The 21,041-nt window shown below is 38.4% G+C and overlaps 1 protein-coding gene across 4 annotated transcripts in view; it reads right to left on the bottom strand.

The window, feature by feature from the left end:
- Positions 1-21,041, bottom strand: part of Cr2 (complement C3d receptor 2) — a 34,860-nt gene that overhangs the window by 6,979 nt on the left and 6,840 nt on the right. For 2 of the 4 annotated variants that reach the window (XM_021234572.2, XM_021234573.2), the window contains exons 3-22: positions 20,462-20,561; positions 20,000-20,085; positions 19,063-19,461; positions 16,508-16,684; positions 16,323-16,425; positions 15,617-15,702; positions 14,039-14,428; positions 12,438-12,626; positions 12,256-12,355; positions 11,918-12,000; positions 11,061-11,468; positions 10,181-10,357; positions 10,012-10,102; positions 9,640-9,716; positions 8,418-8,825; positions 7,504-7,585; positions 5,254-5,336; positions 4,383-4,775; positions 3,371-3,556; positions 952-1,137 (exon numbers count right to left, since the gene is read on the bottom strand). In XM_021234572.2, the coding sequence (XP_021090231.1) occupies positions 952-1,137; positions 3,371-3,556; positions 4,383-4,775; positions 5,254-5,336; positions 7,504-7,585; positions 8,418-8,825; positions 9,640-9,716; positions 10,012-10,102; positions 10,181-10,357; positions 11,061-11,468; positions 11,918-12,000; positions 12,256-12,355; positions 12,438-12,626; positions 14,039-14,428; positions 15,617-15,702; positions 16,323-16,425; positions 16,508-16,684; positions 19,063-19,461; positions 20,000-20,085; positions 20,462-20,561 (3,804 nt within the window). The remainder of the gene's footprint in view (positions 1-951; positions 1,138-3,370; positions 3,557-4,382; positions 4,776-5,253; positions 5,337-7,503; positions 7,586-8,417; positions 8,826-9,639; positions 9,717-10,011; positions 10,103-10,180; positions 10,358-11,060; positions 11,469-11,917; positions 12,001-12,255; positions 12,356-12,437; positions 12,627-14,038; positions 14,429-15,616; positions 15,703-16,322; positions 16,426-16,507; positions 16,685-19,062; positions 19,462-19,999; positions 20,086-20,461; positions 20,562-21,041) is intronic. The other 2 variants (XM_021234575.2, XM_021234577.2) reach the window with 2 other exon arrangements.

Here is a 21,041-nt window from a genome sequence, read left to right as displayed (position 1 = left end):
TAAATATTGGTTTCCCAAGTTATATTCACTCTTTTATCATGTCAAAATTCAATGGATATTCCCTCACTTTAATTAGTTAAGTTGTGGAAGTTTATCAATATGTGGGGACACCAGACCTTGAGCAGAAACCCACTTCCCCTTTGGCCTGGGAGCAGGCAGCTGTGTAATGTTTACTGAAAACAATTCAGTGCTAAAGCTCTTGTTGGGGCTCAGATAAGGGCTTGCTCACTGAAATACCATGCCTTTCACACCCCCTATGGCTAGATGCCTCTTCCTGTCCCCCCTGTGGTGTCTCCCCGATTCTGGGGCCTGAGATTAAACCACCAGCCAGGAGGGTGAGAAGTCTGGAAAGAATGGTATGTAGATGAATGGCAGAAGTCCTTAAAAAGGGAAGCTCCTTTTTCTTGGAGAGACTTCTCCTGAGAGCTCTCTCCTAAGCGGACTGGGGTCTCCTCCTAAGCTGACTTGGGAAGCATAAAGTTTTCTTAAAGCAACCGACCGGTCTCTGTGTCATCTATCCCGACCACCTCGCTACATTCTCGGATGCAGGCCGCACAGCAGGTGCGACATCAATACACTCAGTTTTATCTTCAGTGATTTTTGAGATCAAGTGAAAATATGAACTGTTTGTAACAGGTTAGTTGACATGTTTTTGGAAGCCCTCTCCAGTTGGTAAGCATTAAAAATTAGCCAAGAGACAATTATGATGGAAGTTTTTTCAAACTAGAAGGCTGTGAATTTTCCGTATTTGCTCCTTTTAGACTGCTGTGCCCCTCTTGATGTGATGTGCCCCATCCTCAACTATATTTTTCTTTGTATTGACTACTGCCTTTCAGTTAATCTGTTGTCATATCACTGCTTGCTATGTCAAAGAATATCCTACATTGATAGACACTCCATTCCCCTCCTGCACTGGCAACATACAAAGAGCAGTGAGGCACTTGCACTTACGGTATTTGCACATAGCCAGGGGAGGGTTCCATTGGTGGTCATCTTGGCACTGGCTCTGAGGACTGCCCTCCAAAGTATACCCATCCTCACATTCCAAAGCCACAGTAGCTCCATACCGATACATTTTCCCAAGCTGGAGTCCCTTCTGTATTCCATTTGCATCATCAGGGAAGCTACAGTTTACCTCTGCAATTAAAGAAATCTTACTAATACACAGTCATGGTTTGTCCTTTTACCAAGAAAGTAGAAACTGGCCTTACTAGAAAGGTTATGGGGTCAGATTATTTCATTATCAGTAAGCAAAGTTTCATTGGATAGCATAAGGCAATACTCTGGGCAGTCTTTATTGCCAACCATTTTTTACCAACTACCTAGCAACTTAATCTGGATTGTTTTCTGTTTGTGTGTCTATGCTAACTGTGTTTAAATAATCCTGGTGCCTTCTTAGAGAGATACCAAGGGCTGAATGCATAATATTGTTTCAAATTGCTATTCCTTCTTGGTTTCTAGTCCTTTTCTCTAATCATTCATAAGTACACATGCAATCTCATTGCTTCTTTGATATTTTGAGCATATGAGCCAATAGTGTCCAACTTGCAGCCTGCAGGCCACAGGATTCATTCCAAGATAACTAGCTATGAATGTGACCTAACACAAAATCTTAAACATATTTAGAGTATTATGATTTTTCTGACATTTTGTTGTACATTTATTTTTAAAATTTCTCCGTGTGTGTGTGTATGTGTGTGTACACATGCACGTGTACATGCGTAAGTACAGCATATATGTGCAGGTGCCTTTAGATGCAAGAAAATCCTCTTTTTTTCTACTTTGGAATCCTGGGATCTGGAGTTGTAGGTGGCTGTTTATCACCCTACGTAGGTGGTAGGAACTGAACTTTGGTCTTGTGGAAGAACAACTTGCACTCTTAACCACTGAACTATCTTTTGCCCCAATTGCACAGTTCTTGAACATGAATTTTGTATATGATAGCATCATTTCACAATATGAAAAATAGAAACATGCCTGGTAAGACTTTGGAGTTGAATCCTCACTGCTATTTTTGTGACTTTGAATAGGTCACAAATCTCTCTGAGACATTGGAACCTTATCTACAAAGCAGAAATAACAATGGTGCCATTTCTTTTATGGGTTTCCTGAACATTAAATGAGATAGTAATGGAAGCAATGCGCAGCATCTGCCATATAGTATACTTCTCAGCAATATTATGTACTGACTTACTATTCTTATTTCATACACATTGTTGGTAACAATTATTTCACAAAATACGTAGAAATATTTGTAAAATTTGTCTATATTGTGGAAGAGCTGGCCCAACCCTCACCTGCCAATGCACAGTAGTGGCAGGTACAGGAGAGCTATCACTAGAGTGGGCATTGGAGAGCTGGCCCCTCCCTTCACAGAGCAATGCACAGCTCTCCTCAGTTGATGGCTTCTGGTGCAGATGCAGGTGGAGAAAGAGTTATCCTCACTTGGGGAACTGGGCACTAGGCACTTGACCATGCACCCGTGAGGATATGAACAACACAAAATGGACTCTTTTCTTTTTCTTATCTTTTGTGGAGGGAGAGGTCATAGTGGAGCGGTGTGGATAAGAGGAGATTAGGATGTTAGTGCATTAGAGTGTGTTATGTAGGATTCCCAAATAATCAATAGAAAAAAAACTGCCCATAATCTCACCACCAAATAGGGAAACAGAATCAAAAGAACATTATGATTTTTATTGATGTTTTGTCAAATGCACTCTTACTTAAACTTTAACACTAGTGTGACTATAACCTTTGCTTAGTTGCTTAAATTACAAATATCTCTTTAACTATCTACAAATAAATAACTAAATAATTATTAGCTGTAGAGAGAGAGCCTTTTCCTTGTCAGCCGCTTTGGTTTTTCCCCACCAGTAGCCTAGGCTCTGCCGCGTTGTAGTCCCCAAATAACACACAAGATACTGTATTAATTATGAAGCTGTTGACCTTGCCTGTTTCTTACTGGCTAGCTCTGACTTAAGTATTTATCCCATAATTGTTAATCTAAATATTTCTCTTACCAGAGAAAAGTTCCGGACATCTTACTTCTCTGGCGGGCTACATCGTGACTCCCTGTGTTTGTCCTACCCAGAGTCCTCCTGTACTCCTAGTCCCACCTATCTTGCTTCCCTATTGGCCAGCAGTGTTTTATTGACATATACACAGGACTTCCCCATCAATTAGCCATATAGTTATAGCATTTTTATTTTAAGATTTGAGATAATTGTATTAATGGATTAAATGCACTCAATTAAATCATAGAATTGATCTCTAACATTTTAAGTTGAAATTCTTAACTGAACATATATATTTGGGACGAATTACTTTGCTAGAAAGAACAACAATAACAACAACAAAGTGGACAAAATACCTTTACAATAAGGAGCAGGTTGGCTCCAGGTACCTTCATGAGTACAGAGAAGAAGTGCCTCTCCAGCCAGAAGGTAACCTTGGTAACAGCTGTACATGACTGACATTCCAGGGGAAAACAGAGCTATATTCCCACCAGTATGATTCCCATTGGGGATCATGGATGGAGAACGGCACCCTAAGAAAGCTTGGAGATCAATAAAGAAAGACTTTTAATTGGGCACAGAATAACACACAGACAACACAATCCCTGGGTGATAGCAACACAGAAAAGCAATAAGAAACAAGACAATTAGTTAATTCTCAAGTTTGGACAAATGTGTGCTTTTCCTCTATATACTATACATGATTAGAAGAAAACAGTTGAACATATGATGCTATAATAACTGTAGCTGTGGTTCACAAATATGATTTATTAGCCTATTCTATTATATTCCCTCGGTTGGTCCAAGAGTAACAGTGTTTAAAACTAATTGATCTACTATCTTCCCACCATGTACCACGCATACAGATGCCCAGGAACAAGGAAGTGAAAATACACTTCTGTAGAGCTTAATTTAATGAGGCTGCACCTGGCAGTCTCTGATGAGGACAGTCCCTAGCAGGACCAAGCTGTCAAATGATAGCTGAAATTATGAGACAATTTAGTGGGTTTGAAGGTCAGGTTCATTCTTCAGAGCATCCAATATCCTCATTCTGGGTGGCATGATAGCCTTAAATATCAAAATTTCAAACAGTATTTACCAAAAAGTGTGCCCACCTTTTCACTAAGTTCATAAGAATGAGTAAGTTAGAGATTGATTGATATATAAATTAATCATAATTTCAGGTACTCTTACTCTGTTCAAATGAAAGAGAAAAGAGAATCAAGTGAGAAGATAGGAAAAGGCTGATCATCTTTAAAAACTTAACTGCTTTAGCTTTTAGATGCTTTACTTTAGGTAGAATGCATACTCAAAAGCCTTCTTTATTTTGTAAAATGTTTCACCTTTTTATCCATGAAAATTGCATACCTTTTCTGATACAAGTTGGTATACCTGGTACCCATGTGTTATTGGTATGACACCTTATCAAGTGACTACCATTCATGATGAAACCAGGATTGCAGGCAACATGTACTATTTCATTATGGGAATATGCAGAATAAGTTTTGTTGAGTTTGTATCCATGTTTGACTTCCGGATCAGGGCAATGAGTTGGAGGAGAAGATTGTAAGCACGCTGGTGGAGGTCCACTCCAATATCCATGTCCTTTAGGATCATTTATGCATTGCAAACTTTTCTTCCCCTGAAGATCAAACCCTTGATTGCATTCATAAAAGACTTCACTTCCATACAGGAAGGGCTCTTCCATCGTGCCTGTGAGCCTCCCATTATCAACTATTGGTGGAGGTGGACAGAGAATGACTGCAGAAGAGATTTAGAGAATTCGAATGTTCATCCCAATGTAAGCAACACTGTACAAGTGCCTTATAATTTATATGAATAGAAAATTATTTAAAATTTGGAAATTAGAACATGATTTATCAATTTATGTACAGATTCATTCCAAAAAGTTCAGAAAATAAAATGAAGTATAAAGAAAGAAATATAGCTGTGTTCCTAAACCCCATAAATATTCCACATATTTTTCTATTTAGTAAAATTAGAATATATATATATATATGTATATTCACATCCATATTCATATGGTAAATACTCATTCCTGCTTGGCAAATTGTTTCTCAATGCCACTGGTGATCAAAACTAAAAGATTTTCCACATCTTATATATAGCAAAGAGAAGTATAAACTATTAAAGAACTTGTAAACTTACTGTCCACTAATTGATTATTCATTTCTAACTCCCTAATCTGTGGTTGGCTTCCCCCATGTCCATAATTTACCTTTACAAACCGCAATCTTTTGGAACCAAGTCCCATTCTCAACATTTTGACACTTCTCATAAGTATGTCCAGTTAACTGGTACCTAGAAAAACATGTTATGCTACATTTATTTTCAACATTTCACCTCTGTAATGTAGACGGTCCAACTATAGGGTACTTCTAAATGTCAGCTTTAGCACAAATAAACTTAAACTCTTGGTCCTCTGTGATGATATATATTGTTTATGATTTATTAAAGCTTACATAAGGATTCACAAAGCAAAACTAGCTTCAGGCTATAGAGATCTGGCAGTGGTGATACGCACCTTTTATCCCAGGTCTCAGGAGAAAGGAAGATGAATCTCTGACTCCAAGACCACCCTGGGCTACCAGAGAGTGAATCAAAGCTCACACCTTAATTACCAGGATTTGAGTGGTATAAAAGGTAGAGACATTCAGTCTGAGAGTTAGTCTCTAGTCACATTGAGGAGAGCATAGCAGTCTGAGTGAATCTGAGGAGCAGTGAAGTTGGGAGCAGCTTGAAGATCACCCCTTTGGTTTGAGCTGAGGTAGAGGTAAGAGTTAGCGGCTGCCTGCTTTGCTTTTCTGATCTTTAGCTTGAACCCTAATATCTGTCTCTGACTCTTTTATTTATCTTTCTACCGTCCTCCAAATCAGAAAACTATTTCTGTATAAGAAACTCTCATGGACCCAACAAACAAGCGAGGGTAGCAATCTTAATATCTAACAAATTAGACTTTAAACTAAAATCAATCAAAAGAGATGAAGGAAGTAACTTCATACTCATCACAGGAGAAATCCACCAAGATGAAGTCTCAATTCTGAACATCTATGCCCAAAATACAAAGGCATCCACGTTCATAAAAGAAACATTACTAAAACTCAAAGCACATATAAAACCTCACACACTTATAGTGGGAGACTTCAACACCCCACTCTCACCACTAGACGGGACTACCAGACAGAAACTTAACAAGGATACAAAGGAAATAATAGAAGTTATGACCCAATTGGGTTTAACAGACATCTATAGAACACTCCATCCAAACACAAAAGAATATACCTTCTTCTCAGCGCCACATGGAACCTTCTCAAAAATCGACCACATACTTGGCAACATAGCGAACAATCCCAGTGCCCGTGAGTCTGGGAAACAGGAGGTTCACAAGAGATATGCATGATACCCCAGAGAAGTGGAATGAGGCAAGATCTCCTGAGCAGATTGGGAAAATGGGGGGAGGGGAGAGGAAACCAGGAAAAAGAGAGGGGGATAAGAGGAGGGGAGAAGAAGACATGGGGGAGCAGGAAGGTTGAGTCGGGGTAAGAATAGAGGACAGCAAGATGAGAGATATCACAATAGATGGAGTCATTATAGGTTTGAGGAGAGAGTTGACACTAGTGAGATTTCCAGAGATCTACAAGGATAACACCAACTGGCAAACTAAGCAATAGTGGAGAGACTAAATTAATAGCCCCTACCTGATGTAAGGTTGATGACTACCTTATATGCCACTCTAGAACCTTCATCTAGTGGCTGATGGAAGCAGAGACAGATACCCACAGCTAAACACTGAAGTGAATTCCTGGAACCCAGTGACAGAGATGAACAAAGGGGTCAAGACCGTGCTGGTGAAACCCACAAAGACAGCTGACCGGACAAGGGGGAGCTCTTGAACCCCAGACTGATGGCTGAGAGGCCAATAGGGACTGATCCAGCCCCCATGGATGTAGTGTCAGTGAGGAGGCCTCAGAAATCTCTGGGGCCTTAGGTAGTAGACCAGTGTTTACCATGGCATACGAATGAACTTTGGGAGCCCATTCCACATGGAGGGATGCTCTCTCAGCCTGGACACATTGGGAAGGGCCTAGGTCCTGCCCTGGATGAAATGACAGACTCTAGAGATCCCCCCAAGGAGGGCCTCACCCTCCCTGGGAAATGATGTGGGGATTGGGTGGGGGGCTAGGGGAGGGCTGGTGTAGGGACAAGGGAGGAGGGGTGGGAAAGGAAGCTGGGATTGACATGGGAAGCATGCATGTTTCTAATTAATAAAAAACATATATTGAGAAAAAAAGGAACTTTCAGGAAATCCCTCCCCATGTTAGAAAAGCAGACAGGGCTTGCTAGTTAAATCATTGTGGGCCAGAGAATAAGGAATTCCCAAAGGGTTTTACCAAGACAAGCTGTGGGTCTAGTTAATACCCAGAACAAGGTAGGAATTCTTTCTTAGAATGGGCAACTTCACACTCACCCATGTTGACAGGCTCTATTCACTAGTTTTACATGTGAATCATCTGGAAGCTCATGGAGTTCTCTCACAGGCTCACATCCTTCTGGAGGAACAAAGTTGAGATTGCTTTCAGGTTCCTCATACCAAAATGAAAGACGACTCAAAATCAAAAAGAACCTTCACATGAACAAGACTCTGTTGTCCAGAAGGTAATGGGTGAATTTGTTTCCTATAACTTACATTAAGGGTCACAAGTGTGTTCATGTTATCCCAGAGACAGAGAAACATATTTCTACATATATACCAACTATGGTGGCCTAAGAGGGTGGTGGCTTGGAGAGCAAACTTCCCACAGAAACACCAACAACAGCATTCTATTCCAGAACTGAAAGAACACAACAGATGGTGCCAATCTGAAACTTTGAAGGCATGGTTCAGGAAGTTCTCATCCATCATAGAATGCTTTTTGTTCTGTGGCTATACCTGTGATCCTGGATTCATGCTGTAGGAAACAAGCCTATCTATTGTCTGTCTTCATGACTGTGGAGTCCTGATGGTAATGTGAATGTTCCTTTAGTTGCTGGGTTGTCTTTCTTTTTGGTATGAGTCTTCTTTAAAAGTTCTTCTCTGAATATGTTCCAAGCCCAAGGGTACACTCATGCAAAGATCACAATACAACACATGTATAGCTTTCTGTGTAATGGAGGAAATACATGAAGAAAATCTGTGTCCCCTTTGCCTTTTTAAAAAAGACTCTTGTTTTGGGTAGGAAATAATAAAGAAGACTAAACTATAGGGGTTGGAGATGTAGCTTATACGTGCCAAGTTTGTGCAAGGCCCTGAGTTAGAGTTCCAGTCCTTCAATTAAAAAACAAAAAAGAAAAACATAAATAAGTAAGAACCATTTAGTATTCCCATTGGGTTTAGCTTTTTACCTTTTTCACAACGTGGAATTTGAGGATCCCAGGTGTTATTGGCTTTGCAACGAATCTGACTACTTCCATTCAAAATGTATCCATCATTACACTTCAACGTCACACTATCATTGTAGAAATATGGGGCTTCTTTGTTAGTAAGCTTATATCCATTTGGCACACGGACATCTGAGCACTGAACAGCAGGGAGGGAAAGTTTACAGAGAGGGGCAGGGCCACTCCAGGAGCCTCTCCCTCTGCTGTCACTTGTACAGCGGATGGTGCGTTCCCCGATGAGGTTGAATTGCACTCCTTCTTCTGGCCCGGGATAACACATGTAGGTGATCACAGTTCCATATGGGACATCTTCTGAGGAACTTCCTGTATGTGTCCCATTGTGGATAATAGGAGGTGGTGGACAGGTGATTTCTGGAGACACAAAAAGATACTGAAGACATCTGATCCATGGTTAGAAGTGCAGCAGTTCTGACCGTGTTTCTCTGGAGGGTGTGGATGAATGCTCATGCTGTGAGTTATGTCAAATATTGTGGATGTAAATTTTGATTTAAACTGATTTCAGTGAAAATGAGATTGTTATTGAAACTAAACACATGATATAGTAAGACCCAATAATCACTTTCTAATTAAATTAATAATTATTTTATCACAGTCAATATGAGAGTAAAAGGTACAAGAGATAGAATCATGCTTTTGGAGTTTATCTTGTTACAAAAGCTATATGGCTGGAAATTTGGTAGTTGAACACCTACTTTACAATAGGAAGTTTCATCATCCAGAAAACAGGTACAGTAGCATTTTATTCTAATAACTGAAACCTGCAGTTTGGTGACACTTTTACAAATGAGACTAGTGTTTCTACAAGTCATATATGTTGCCAAAGGTCATACAGGTATTAGACAGTAGGAACAGAATCTGAGTTCTGAGTTCAAATTTAACTCCAATCTCCTAATCTCTTCATTCAACCTTGATGTAACCTAAAGTAGGGATAGTCACTCAGATAGTTACCATTCTCTTTACTCTAGTAACCCTAGACCACAACATAGACTTGGAAACTAAGTACATGGAATTTGACTGATTAAAGTAGAAAGAGGTAACAGAAGAAAGACAACAAAATAGCCCTAAAACTTGAGGAAATAATGTATTAATTCCCATAACAGAGTCTAAGATAGGATACTCATCCATCTTATATCACCTTAAATTCTCTGTTAGTTTTGTTACTCACCTTTACAAAGACGAATCTCTATAAACCAAGGAATTGTACCTTGACACAGCTGATAAGCACTTTCACTTAACCGGGACCTGGAGACAAAGAGTCATTTCATTTGGCGATGTGGTTACCAATAAGCTAACCAAGAACTATGGACTCCAAAGGCAGACTGACAAATTTTAGGACAAAATGCAACAAGAAAAAAAAAAAAACGCAGCCAACTTCAGCACCCTCTATCCATTGTGTAGTTCCCAAGCAATGAAAAACATCGTGGTAAGCAATCCATGAGTATATGACAAAGAAAGACCTATAAAATGAACTCTTACACAGTTTTCAGTGGGTACTGATAAGACAGGCCTCATTCAGGATGAGACATGCTTCACTCACCCTTCACCACAAGAAGAATTAACAGCTGTCCTAATAAAGTGATTCTGAGGCTTCTTAAAAAGATGTGGGCCTACTGGTTCACACTCCGCAACTAAGAAAAAAAAAAGATAAGGATGAGTAACAACACAAGAAAATCTTAGGCAAAGTATCAGTAGTTGTAGTGTAGTACCTTTGCACTGGGGGGCAGCGGGTATCCATTTGCCCTCAGGAGTACAGTTTATAGTGTCCCCTCCCACCAGTAAATAGCCAGGGTCACAGCTATATCTTATGGATGTTCCAGGGTCAAAGTTGAGGAAGTGCCTGTCTTCTTTTTGCCCATTGATAATTTTAGGAGGAGCTGGACATTCTAAAGAAAAAAAAAAACAGATACAATGGAACATTTTTAGAGTAAAAAATAGAAACTGAGCCAAAGAAGTCAAAATTAATATGATAACCCCATGCTTATGTCAGCTATCTGTAACAGATGATATTTTGCAGTCCTTAGGTAATTTCAAGTTATCATTTCTCAATCATATTTTCTTTCTGTACTCAGGCTGCCGCTGATCTAATTGACTTCTGCTTGCTATAGCTCATATCCTGTCCCCCACCCCCAACTATTTCTTTTTCTTCCATCATTTTTTTCTTAAAGATAGGATTTTACTATGTACCCCAACTCAAATTCACAACTTTTTGTATCGGTCTTCTCAGTTACAGCGATTTTTGGCATGTGCCATTACACCATCTTTTCCCTTCTGAAGGAATTATCTTAGAAGACTTTATAGAAGATTTTAATATACCCCCAGGTGAAAACTTTGGTAACTTTTCTTTAAAAAATCACTTTTCAGACAAAAAGTATTTTTGCTCTTGTATTTCCTAAAGAAGTGGACAACTTAGTAAACTCTAGTATATTTTCCATAGTGGTAATGGAGTGCTAAGGAAGCCTTCTTTTTAGTTTATATCCACTATCGTATGACTGAAGGTATAGGGACTACAAAGGGCCCTGTGTAAAGTTCATAGGCCCTTCCTATAAACTTTGGAAATATTTCATCTTCTGATTATTAAGCACCTACCTTTTTCACACACTGGAACCGATGGCTCCCATGAGCCCTGGGCATTGCATCGGATTCTCTTGCTGCCCTTCAAGTTGAAGCCAGATTCACAAGACAGTGTCACAGTGTCATTATAGGAATATCTGTCTTTCAAAATTGATAACACTTGGCCTCTATCTATCTGGGGCTTTAGACACTGAACCGCAGAAATTGAAAGTACACAATGTGGAGCAGGGCCACTCCAGATCCCAATGCCCTTACTGTCGCTGGCACAATAGATAGTCTTCTCTCCAATAAGAATGAAGCTCACGCCTTTCTCAGGGCTTGGGTCACAGGTGTAGTTAACTGTGCTTCCATATGGTACATGTGCTGAAAAGCTGCCTGTATGTCTTCCATTAAGAGCAGGTGGAGGTGGAGGGCAGAGAATTTCTAGAGAAGGTAGAGGAGAGTGATTTCTGAATCTGCAATAAGTCATCCAGTCAGCTAATGCAATGCAATTACAAATGCGATTTTAAAACTTTAGTTTTGAGTATGTCTCCTTTGCTGATTTCTCAGTTCTGGTTACCAAATACACAATCTTCTTAATAAATCTGGTTCAAATTCCCTCACCAAGATCATGTGCCTTTGAGAAAAAGAAAAGCTGCTTGCTTCTTTTGACTTAAAGAAACAGAGTAAAAAGGCAATTGAAGGGCATTGCAGTACAGACCAGACCTTTAAGATTTCTAGTTTTATTTTACACACACACACACACACACACACACACACACACACACACACACGTAAGCTTACAGGAAAAAGTATATGCTTATAGAAAAGCCAAGGATGCATTATGTGTGGACCCCTGTATTTCCTTACCAAAACACCATTGTCTTACCTACCTTTACATACTGGCTTTTTGGTCCAAATGGCTTTCTGTTCAACAATTACACACTGACTAGAAGGTTGTCCTTGTAATTGATACCTAGAGACAGGGGTTAGAATTTAGTACTATTAGGCAGTTTGTGCTGAGAAACTGGTTAGCTTGGCTTTAAATCTACAACAGGTCCACTTAATCTGTTCAGCTACCCTTTTATTAGTATTCTCTTTCACTACCTCATTCCAGATTATCCTTGAATAACAACCAGGCTCATCCATGTTCCTTCTGTTGGCTTTATAGTTCACAGAAGGCATATATAATACAAGTGCATTAAGTTTTACAAACCCTCCTGACACTCACCCTTTATTACAGGAGAAGTACACAGTTTTGCCAACCTGAAGACTCAGGGGCCCTTTTATCTGCCCATTGGGAATCTGTCCTGGAGGTTCACACTTGGCCTCTAGGGGAAAAAATGGCAAGAATAAGAACTAAATCGTAGCAAACATCAGGCCAGCCCCCAGTAGATAGTAAATTAAAGATACCTTTGCATGTGGGGATGACACTATCCCAGACTCCTGAAGATAAGCACTTAATTGTCTTTTGTCCAATAAGTAAATAACCAGGATCACAACTATATGTCACAGATAACCCTGCAGCAAACTGGCCAACTTGCTGTCCTGTGTGGTGTCCATTATGGATCATGGGAAGTGATGGGCACGCTAGAGGGAAATCTTTATACATAAATGTAGGGGGAAAAGTCATCAGATAATAAGTACTTATGAATTTATATGTCTGCTTAGGACACATATCTAAATAAATAGCATGCAATCTGTGGTAACCAGTCACCATTAACTTTCAACTCATTCCCAACCAGATATGGCTTAATTGTATCCTTTTTGAAAAAACAATTGCAATTTGGGGAGGACATGGTCTCACTATGTAACCCTGGTAGACCTGGAACTCATTATGTAAATCAGGCTACCTTTGAACTCACAAAGATCCACCTGCTTCTGCCTCCCAAGTATGGAAATTAAAGGTATGTACCACCACACCCAGCTCTATTGTGTTATTTTCATTTTATTTTAGCCTTTAGAAATGTTTCAGTTACTTGAAAGGTTCGGTTTTATTCATCTTTAAGCCTATCATTCAAAAGATTATCATATTACACATTGTTAATACAGTTTATTGGTACTTTATACATATAACATGTATATAAATATGTACATTATGTATAATACATACTGTTCTAATTTCTTTTTTATTCCATGGTAAAATTTTTTTCATTTGAATATATATAGGACCACCCAAATCTTTATTTTCCATAGACAATCCATTTTGAGATTACTGGTTAAGCAACCTACTGATACATAAGTAAAATAAATATAGTTTGTGGTACTTGGGATTGAACTAGGCAAGCACTCTGTCATTGAGTTACATCCACAATCCCTTTGGTTCCTTTTTATTTCAAGGCAAGTTCTGACTAAGTTGCCCAGGCTGGCTTTAAAATTACAGTGTGCCCCAGGCAGGCCTTGAACTTGTAATCTCTTACTTCAGCCTCCTGTGAAGCTGAGATTGCAGCTCTGTGCTCCCAGGCCAGAGTGAATCATGTTTATAAACAATATCTAGCACTTCCTAAGTTCTATAATCTATTTACAATTGATCAATATTGTTCTTTATTAAAAACTTTTTATAGTATAATTTTGTCAACTACTGACAATTTCTGTAACTCACAGAATTAAACTTTGGACTTAGATTCATTAACAGCACAAACAAGATGAAAAGAGAATAAAACATTCACAGTAGTTTCTATTTTTTAAAGTTAGTTTATTTGAAATGCTACAGCCCAGGAAGTGGTTTGAGTAAAGAGATCACTTGTGAATGTGTTTATAGAGGCAACTCAGCATTGGGAATGGGCTCCCAAAAGCCAGTTCAAGTGCCAGGGACAAGACCTACACAATTCTTCCTTTGGGAGCATGCAATAAGATGATCTGTCCATAAATGGAAGATCACAGTCCTCAATGAGGCTCAACTTCCATACTCAACATGCACAGCCCCAGCCCTTGATGAAGCTTTGTTCCCACACGCAGTGCTCTCACAGCTGATAGGCGCCAGGCCCTTGGCTAGGTTTTATTTCTGTACTTACCGCTCTCACAAATTGGTAGTGGTGTTGGTCCCCACATATTATTTGCTTGGCACCAGACTGTTTTGCTTCCTTTCATGGTGAAGTTGGCTCTACAGGTGAATGTCACAGAGTCACCATGTTTGAATGGTGGTTTAGATCTTCTACTTTTGAATCCCCCTGGTACTATAGGCTCTGAACAAACAGAATGCTTATTCCAATTTTCACATACAGGAGGAGCTTTATCCCAGGTGCCCTTCACTTGATCTTTACTTATACAGAAAAGAGTCTTTTCTCCAATCAGGCGGAAGCCATATAAACAGGAGTACAGAACAACAGTTTGAAGGGGTATGGGAAGAGAAAAATGGGGTTTCCGAGCATTTTCGACTTCAGGAGGAGGGTCACAAGAAATCTCTGAAAAGTAGAAAAGAGGCCAAGTGAGCATATTGATCATTTAAAACTAAATAAATAAAAGTTTCAAGTATAGATCAAATCATTTTTCCAGAAATATACTAGAAATCAAATGCTTTATGATTTTACTTATAATTTGTTTATTTCTAAATGCTTAAGTTCTTACCTCTTTCTTGATCCTTGTCAAAGAAATCAACATAAATCACCTTAACCAAATAAAGAAGTAGAAGAAAAGCTATCTAATCTGTACTTTCAGGGATTATTTCTATAATTTTTTTACTCTAGACACTTTTAATAAACAAAGAGGCAAACTTAAAATACTTAATTAGATGCTAATTGCATGTAGGGAATCAACATGAACTGATCTGGGCTCAATAGCCCTGGTTCCAAATCCTCACTGTCATTCAATAGCTGCATGACTTTAGGCAAGTCGTACTCTCCCCTAGCCTCAGTTTCCCAGTCTATAGTTCAGGCTACTTAAGGTATGATAAGAATATAGAGAGACAAAAGCATGTGAGATGGGCAGGGACAGTACCCAAACACACTAGTTATGCAGTGCCTGTTTGAAACACAGCTAGCTTACAGGTAGAATAGTCACATTACATACTGTTACCGAAGACACTGCAACCCTCATTACAAGTCATTTAAGGCCCCTTAATGTCAGGTTCCTTTGAGAAAACCATTTAAGTATTGATCTCATATTCTTTGTACATCCTGGTCGCATGAAGGATATTAGTTGTTAACAGCTACTAATATATATATATATATGAGTGTGTGTGTGTGTGTGTGTGTGTGTGTGTGTGTGTGTACATCTCTTCTGGGCAAGTTGCAGAATAAAGAGAAAATTGTCAATGTCTGAATTTCCAGTACTGTTCATTCGGCCTCAGGTAGAGTTCTTCAGTACAAGAAATGACATATGGAGGCACAACCAGAGTTTTAGTACACTAGAATAGGTTCTGCTTGGTTTTGTTACAGGAAATTTTCCAGAGTCTTTATTACTTTATTTGCAGAATCACAACTTAATATGTTAACAAGTGAACAAATTTAATATTTTTCCTGTATTTTAAACAGAGAAAAGTGGCAAATATTTGTTAAAAGTACATAGTTGGGTGATGTTTTATTTAGTAACTGCATGGGAATATAGAATCAAGAGACAAGATCCATATTTGGTTATTTTTATGTTTTACTCACGTTCACAAACAGGAAACTTATTATTCCAGATTACTGTCTCTCCTTCTGGGACACACTGACTAGAAGATTTGCCATTTAACTGGAACCTTAAACAATAAGGAGCAGCAAATCATCACTAGAACAAACTACTTTTTAATTGTACAGATTGAATCACTTCTTTCAAGTATTCATAGGATGGTATGCATTTTAAAATATTTCTTGCTTGAGAAAAAGCCCACAGTTACTTTTGAATCTGCTCCACTAAACAATGAATCAATAATGGGTTAAGACATACTAAAATGTATCTTTTCTTTGGAATTCTCCCTCTCCAGTATTCAAATGTCAAGATTATGTTGATCATCTTGAGTAAAACAGTCTCAATTCCTATAGAGAAAATAGCAAAGACCTTGTTTTCCAAGTTTATCCCAATGAGTCTCAATAAATCCAAGTTTTATATTCATTCTCCATAACAGAAGTCTTAATCTGTGAACTAAAACTTTGCAGTTCCAGATGATGACATGACAGTACCTACTTTTTCTGATCAAGCACAAAATATACACACTTGAAGAAAAGAAAAAGGAATTGTTTAATGACAGAATTTCTAGTCAGATAAGGTCAAGTAAAAGAAAAAAATAATGAGAGAGTAAAAACTTAACTACCTTCAGAACGCATACTTTGAAATCATTATGGGAAACAATCAGTTCAGGACCTATCACTTTACACTCACCCTGGATCACAAACAAAGGAAACCTCTGCCCCAAGCTGGAGATTAGGAGGAAGAGATACTTGGCCATTGAGAAGTTGGTTTGGAATGGCATCACATGACTTCACTAGGAAAGAAGAGAGAAGGCTTGCACATGAAGAGTCAGGAAACACTTGTGTTTCCATTGAATAGAGCAGAATTCTAGGCACCTTTACATGTTGGGGCTGCATGACTCCAGGTTCCCAAGGATGTACACTGCACAAGGTTAGTTCCAATGAGAGTATAGCCAGGTTCACAGCTATATGACACTTCCTGGTCAACAGAAAAGAATTCCTCATCTCTTTTGTTATAATCACCATGGAGGATATTTTGAGGTGGTGGACATCCTGAGGAAAGAACAGGGCCAGGAAGTCCTTTTATTTCTGCAATAAGAACCTTATTCTTTATAACTTCAACTATCTTGGGTTTAGCTGGGTAGGATAAAGATGCCCATGGCAACTCTTCCACACTAAGGCAGAGAGTAGAGTCACAGAGTGGGATTAATGTGCCTTTCTCTACCTAGATGTGGGAAGCCATGTGTCTATCTGCTTTCTCTTTCTTGATCCATGCCAGGAAATACTACTCTTACTAATTTTTCACTTCATTCTACTAAAAGATCTGAGATATGCTTCCACCAATAGGGTAAACAAAGAACCAAATTTTTATAAAATGAGGTTCATGGGGTTTCTGAATTTTGTTGTCAGGCTTTTAGAAAGGTGGAAAATTCACAATAAGAATAAAAGGAGAGAATGGTGGCCACAGGCTCAAGCTCTAACTACTAGCTTTCTTCCACAGCATTCATTTTCAGTATCAAGATGGATGTCTACAAAATTTTGAATCAAATTCTTTCTTTCACTATGGCCAATACAACAGAGAATTTATTTTATTCTCATTGAAATAAAATATAATAATTAGAAACTCTAATGATCAACTTTTGTACTGGGTTTTAAAATTACTTTTATTCTTTAAAAGACATAACTGTACATACTTATGAGATACCATGTGATACTAAGATGAGTAAGCATATTGTGTAATATGAAAATAATGGTAAGCATAGCTGTCTTCTATAACTTATCATTCCGTTGCAGTGAAAACTTTCAAAATCCTTTATTCTAGAATTTAAAAGTATGTACAACAAACTATCGTAATATACAGTGGGAATTCTACTGTTTGCAGGGACACCAGAACTTATTTCTCCTATCTAATCTTTTGTTGTTGTTGTTGTTGTTGTTTTTCGAGACAGGGTTTCTCTGTATTGTTTTGGAGGCTGTCCTGGAACTTGCTTTGTAGACCAGGTTGGCTTCAAACTCACAGAGATCCGCCTGCCTCTGCCTCCCAAGTGCTGGGATTAAAGGCGTGCGCCACCAATGCCCAGCCTTTCCTATCTAATCTTAACAGCATTTGATAATTGTGTAGTGGATTCAGGTCCTCTGCTTGCATGTGTGTATGTGTATGTATGTTGGAGTATACACTGATACTTATGTGTATAGAGGACATTATCTTGTTTTATAAAACAAGGTTTCTCAATAGGAACTGTGGCTGGTCAGCAAGCCCTAGTGATCTGTGTGTCTCTGCCTCCCAAATTCTGTGACTATAAGCATTTTTATATAGGTTCTGTGTATTAACCTCAACTCTCTTTTTTTGGGGGGGGTTTTACAAGACAGGGTTTCTCTGTATTGTTTCGGAGGCTATCGGTCCAGCCCAGCCTCGAACTCACAGAGATCCGCCTGCCTCTGCCTCCCGAGTGCTGAGATTAAAGGCGTGCGCCACCACCGCCCGGCAATCTCAACTCTTTATACTTGTACAACAAGCACTTTGTACACTGAACCATCTCCCCAGTGCTATATTTTGTTGTTTTTAATGGGTCTTTTTTTTTTTTTTTTTTTTTTTTACGAGACAGGGTTTCTCTGTATTGTTTTGGAGGCTATCGGTCTAGCCTGGCCTCGAACGCACAGAAATCCGCCTGCCTCTGCCTCCCGAGTGCTGGGATTAAAGGCGTGTGCCACCACTGCCCAGCCTTGATGGGTCATTTTTAACTGAAGAGAAGTCATATATCATTGTGGTCTGATTTGCATTTTCTTGATGATTAGTAATGTTAAACATTTCGCCATACATTTGTTGTCCATTTTATTTTAGTTTTGAGAAATGTCTAGTGTCTACTTTGAAGTTAGATTTCTTTTGTTCTACTGAATTGTTTCAGTTCCTTATACATTCTTAGTACTAATTCCTTGTCAGATGTATACTTTGGAAATATTTTCTCTCATTTTGCATGATCTCTCCTTATTGTTTCACATGTCATAGAGAAACTTTTTATTCTACATAATTAGTCTATTTTTGCCATTGTTTTCTATGCTTTTCATGGTCTTATCCAAAGCATGTTAACTATTCCAGTGTTCTTAAGTGTTATATCTATGTTCTTCAAAGAGTTTCATGTCTCATAATTCTACTTTAAAATATTCCAATGACTTTTTAAAAGTGTGTTATACTTTCCCCCTGCAATTATAGTATTCCCCCAGAATATAATAAAATCCCCATCTCTTTAACAGAGATCTTCTATGATCATGGATTGGTAAAGTTAATAAATATTAATTCAAAAATTTACTTTCAAATTCTTTATCCTGGAAATCCAGTCACATATCCCTCTTATGCTTTCTATAAGTAACTTTTATCTATTTTGCAAAACCTCTGATTTTATTTACAGATACCCAAATTCAGCCCAACTTACCCCTGAAGCATGTTGGCAGTGGAGGGCTCCATTTGCTGTTTGGCTGGCACCATACTATATTGCTGCCTTTCATAGTAAAGCCAGGCTTGCACTTAAAGATTACTGTATCATTTAAGAAGAAGGAGCGTTTAAATCCATACTCCACATCTCCATTTTCAATTTTAGGCACTGGGCACTTGACCATAGCAATACATTGAGGGGGTGGACCGTTCCAGATGCCAACTTGATTGTCTTTGCTGGTGCAATATATTGACTTCTCACCCACCAGGTCAAACAGTTTTTCCCTATTCTTTCCAACATGGCAAGAGTAAGTTACTACCATTCCATAGAAAAAACTGTCTCTACTGCTGCTGTAGAAGTCCCCATTGGCGATGACTGGAGGTGACTCACAAGGAATAGCTTTTGAAGGAAAGTAGTTAAGAAGAGAGAAAGCATTGAAATGTCATATTTTCTGAAAATTTAGTCTTCATTTTCATAAACCAAACTTAAACTTTATCTACAATTTATCTATAATATCAAAATTCTATATTCTGATCTAAATAAAAGTAAGCCAGAGAGGAAAATAAAAGTACGCCAAACTGGCTGATTAAAAAAAAAGTCAGAACACTATAAGCCGAGAGAGAGTACAGAGACTGTTATTAGAGACTTCTTGCGGTGATACACTTTTGCATAAGTGATTGCATTTGTCATTGTGTCATCTCATGCCTATTTTGAGTGTAAAAATCTATTCACTATTAAATAACAATAAAAGAACATTAATTGAAAACTGTGATAGAATTAGAGATCATGGAAGAATACCCGTCAGAGCTGTGTCCGTAACAACTCAAACTTAGTGAGACTTCCCAGGCACTCATTTTTATGTGCATATGACCAGTTTCCCTTTAGAAAGGGATAAGAGAAATTTAGTAGGATGCCATAAAGAGATCTTTTTACTCACATTCACAAGAAGGCATGTCATTATCCCAAATTACCCCATTGTCTGAGACAATACATGTAGCAGATGAATCACCAATGAGTCGATATCTGGAGGCAGAGATCACATGCAAGTTACACTTATACTTTAGAAAAGCCTAACTTTTTCCTCTTAAAGGATGAGAAAAGGTAGAATATCATGAATGACACAGTGAAGTAGTGATAAAGAAGGACTTCTGTAGTAGGTCAACAGTCTATAGCCAAATGGTCTGACTTGCTTGTCAATAGCACTGGAGACTTAAAATTGAAGAAGGGTAGCTCCATCTTCTTTCCTTCTAAGGATCCTCTTAACTGAGCAACACTGACATGTCACTTCTGAAGCAGGACAAAGAGACCATGCTTTTGTATTCGTTCATATTAAAGGGTTTCTGGTTAGAAATATTATTTCAGTATCAACACACCCTGCAGAGATTTCCTGCCTACTCACCCTTCATTACAAGAATATGTAATTGTTGACCCAAATGTGATACCCGTATTTACATGCACAGAGCCATGGAGGAGTTCTTTGGGAGTTGTACATGGTTTACCTACAAGGGAAACAAAACAGGATTTGGGGCTGGGATGGAGAAGATGTTGTATGTTTTCTATTAAATCTCCTGACTGGACTTACTGATGGCCCTGCATAAGTTTTCTCAAAGCAATATTTGAAATTTGTAAAATGTGTACTTTCTCAAGGAGCAATCAGTTTTGGAACACTGTTAAAACCCTATTGTCTACATTTCTGTGTTTGAAAGAAAACTTTATTTGTGGTCAATTGTATATTAAAAACCTATATTTTTTCTTTATTTAAATATATCAGTTAATGGTATCATCTACCAAGTCTCCTGTATTTAAAACCTACAGTCATTATTTCCTTTCTATTACTCATCCTATAATCCTCCATTTAATTCAATAAGTTACAAAATTTTAGTGTCTAGATTCCAGAACATCTCCCCAAACCACTTATTTTGGCATTTCTATAGTTTTGCTGGATTGTTGAGTGGCAAAATTTGCCTTTCTAATGCTGG

The sequence above is a fragment of the Mesocricetus auratus genome, unplaced genomic scaffold (genome assembly GCF_017639785.1).
Source record: "Mesocricetus auratus isolate SY011 unplaced genomic scaffold, BCM_Maur_2.0 Super-Scaffold_100676, whole genome shotgun sequence".
In the NCBI taxonomy this organism is placed as follows: Eukaryota; Metazoa; Chordata; class Mammalia; order Rodentia; family Cricetidae; genus Mesocricetus; species Mesocricetus auratus.
This window is presented reverse-complemented; position numbering and strand designations above follow the sequence as displayed.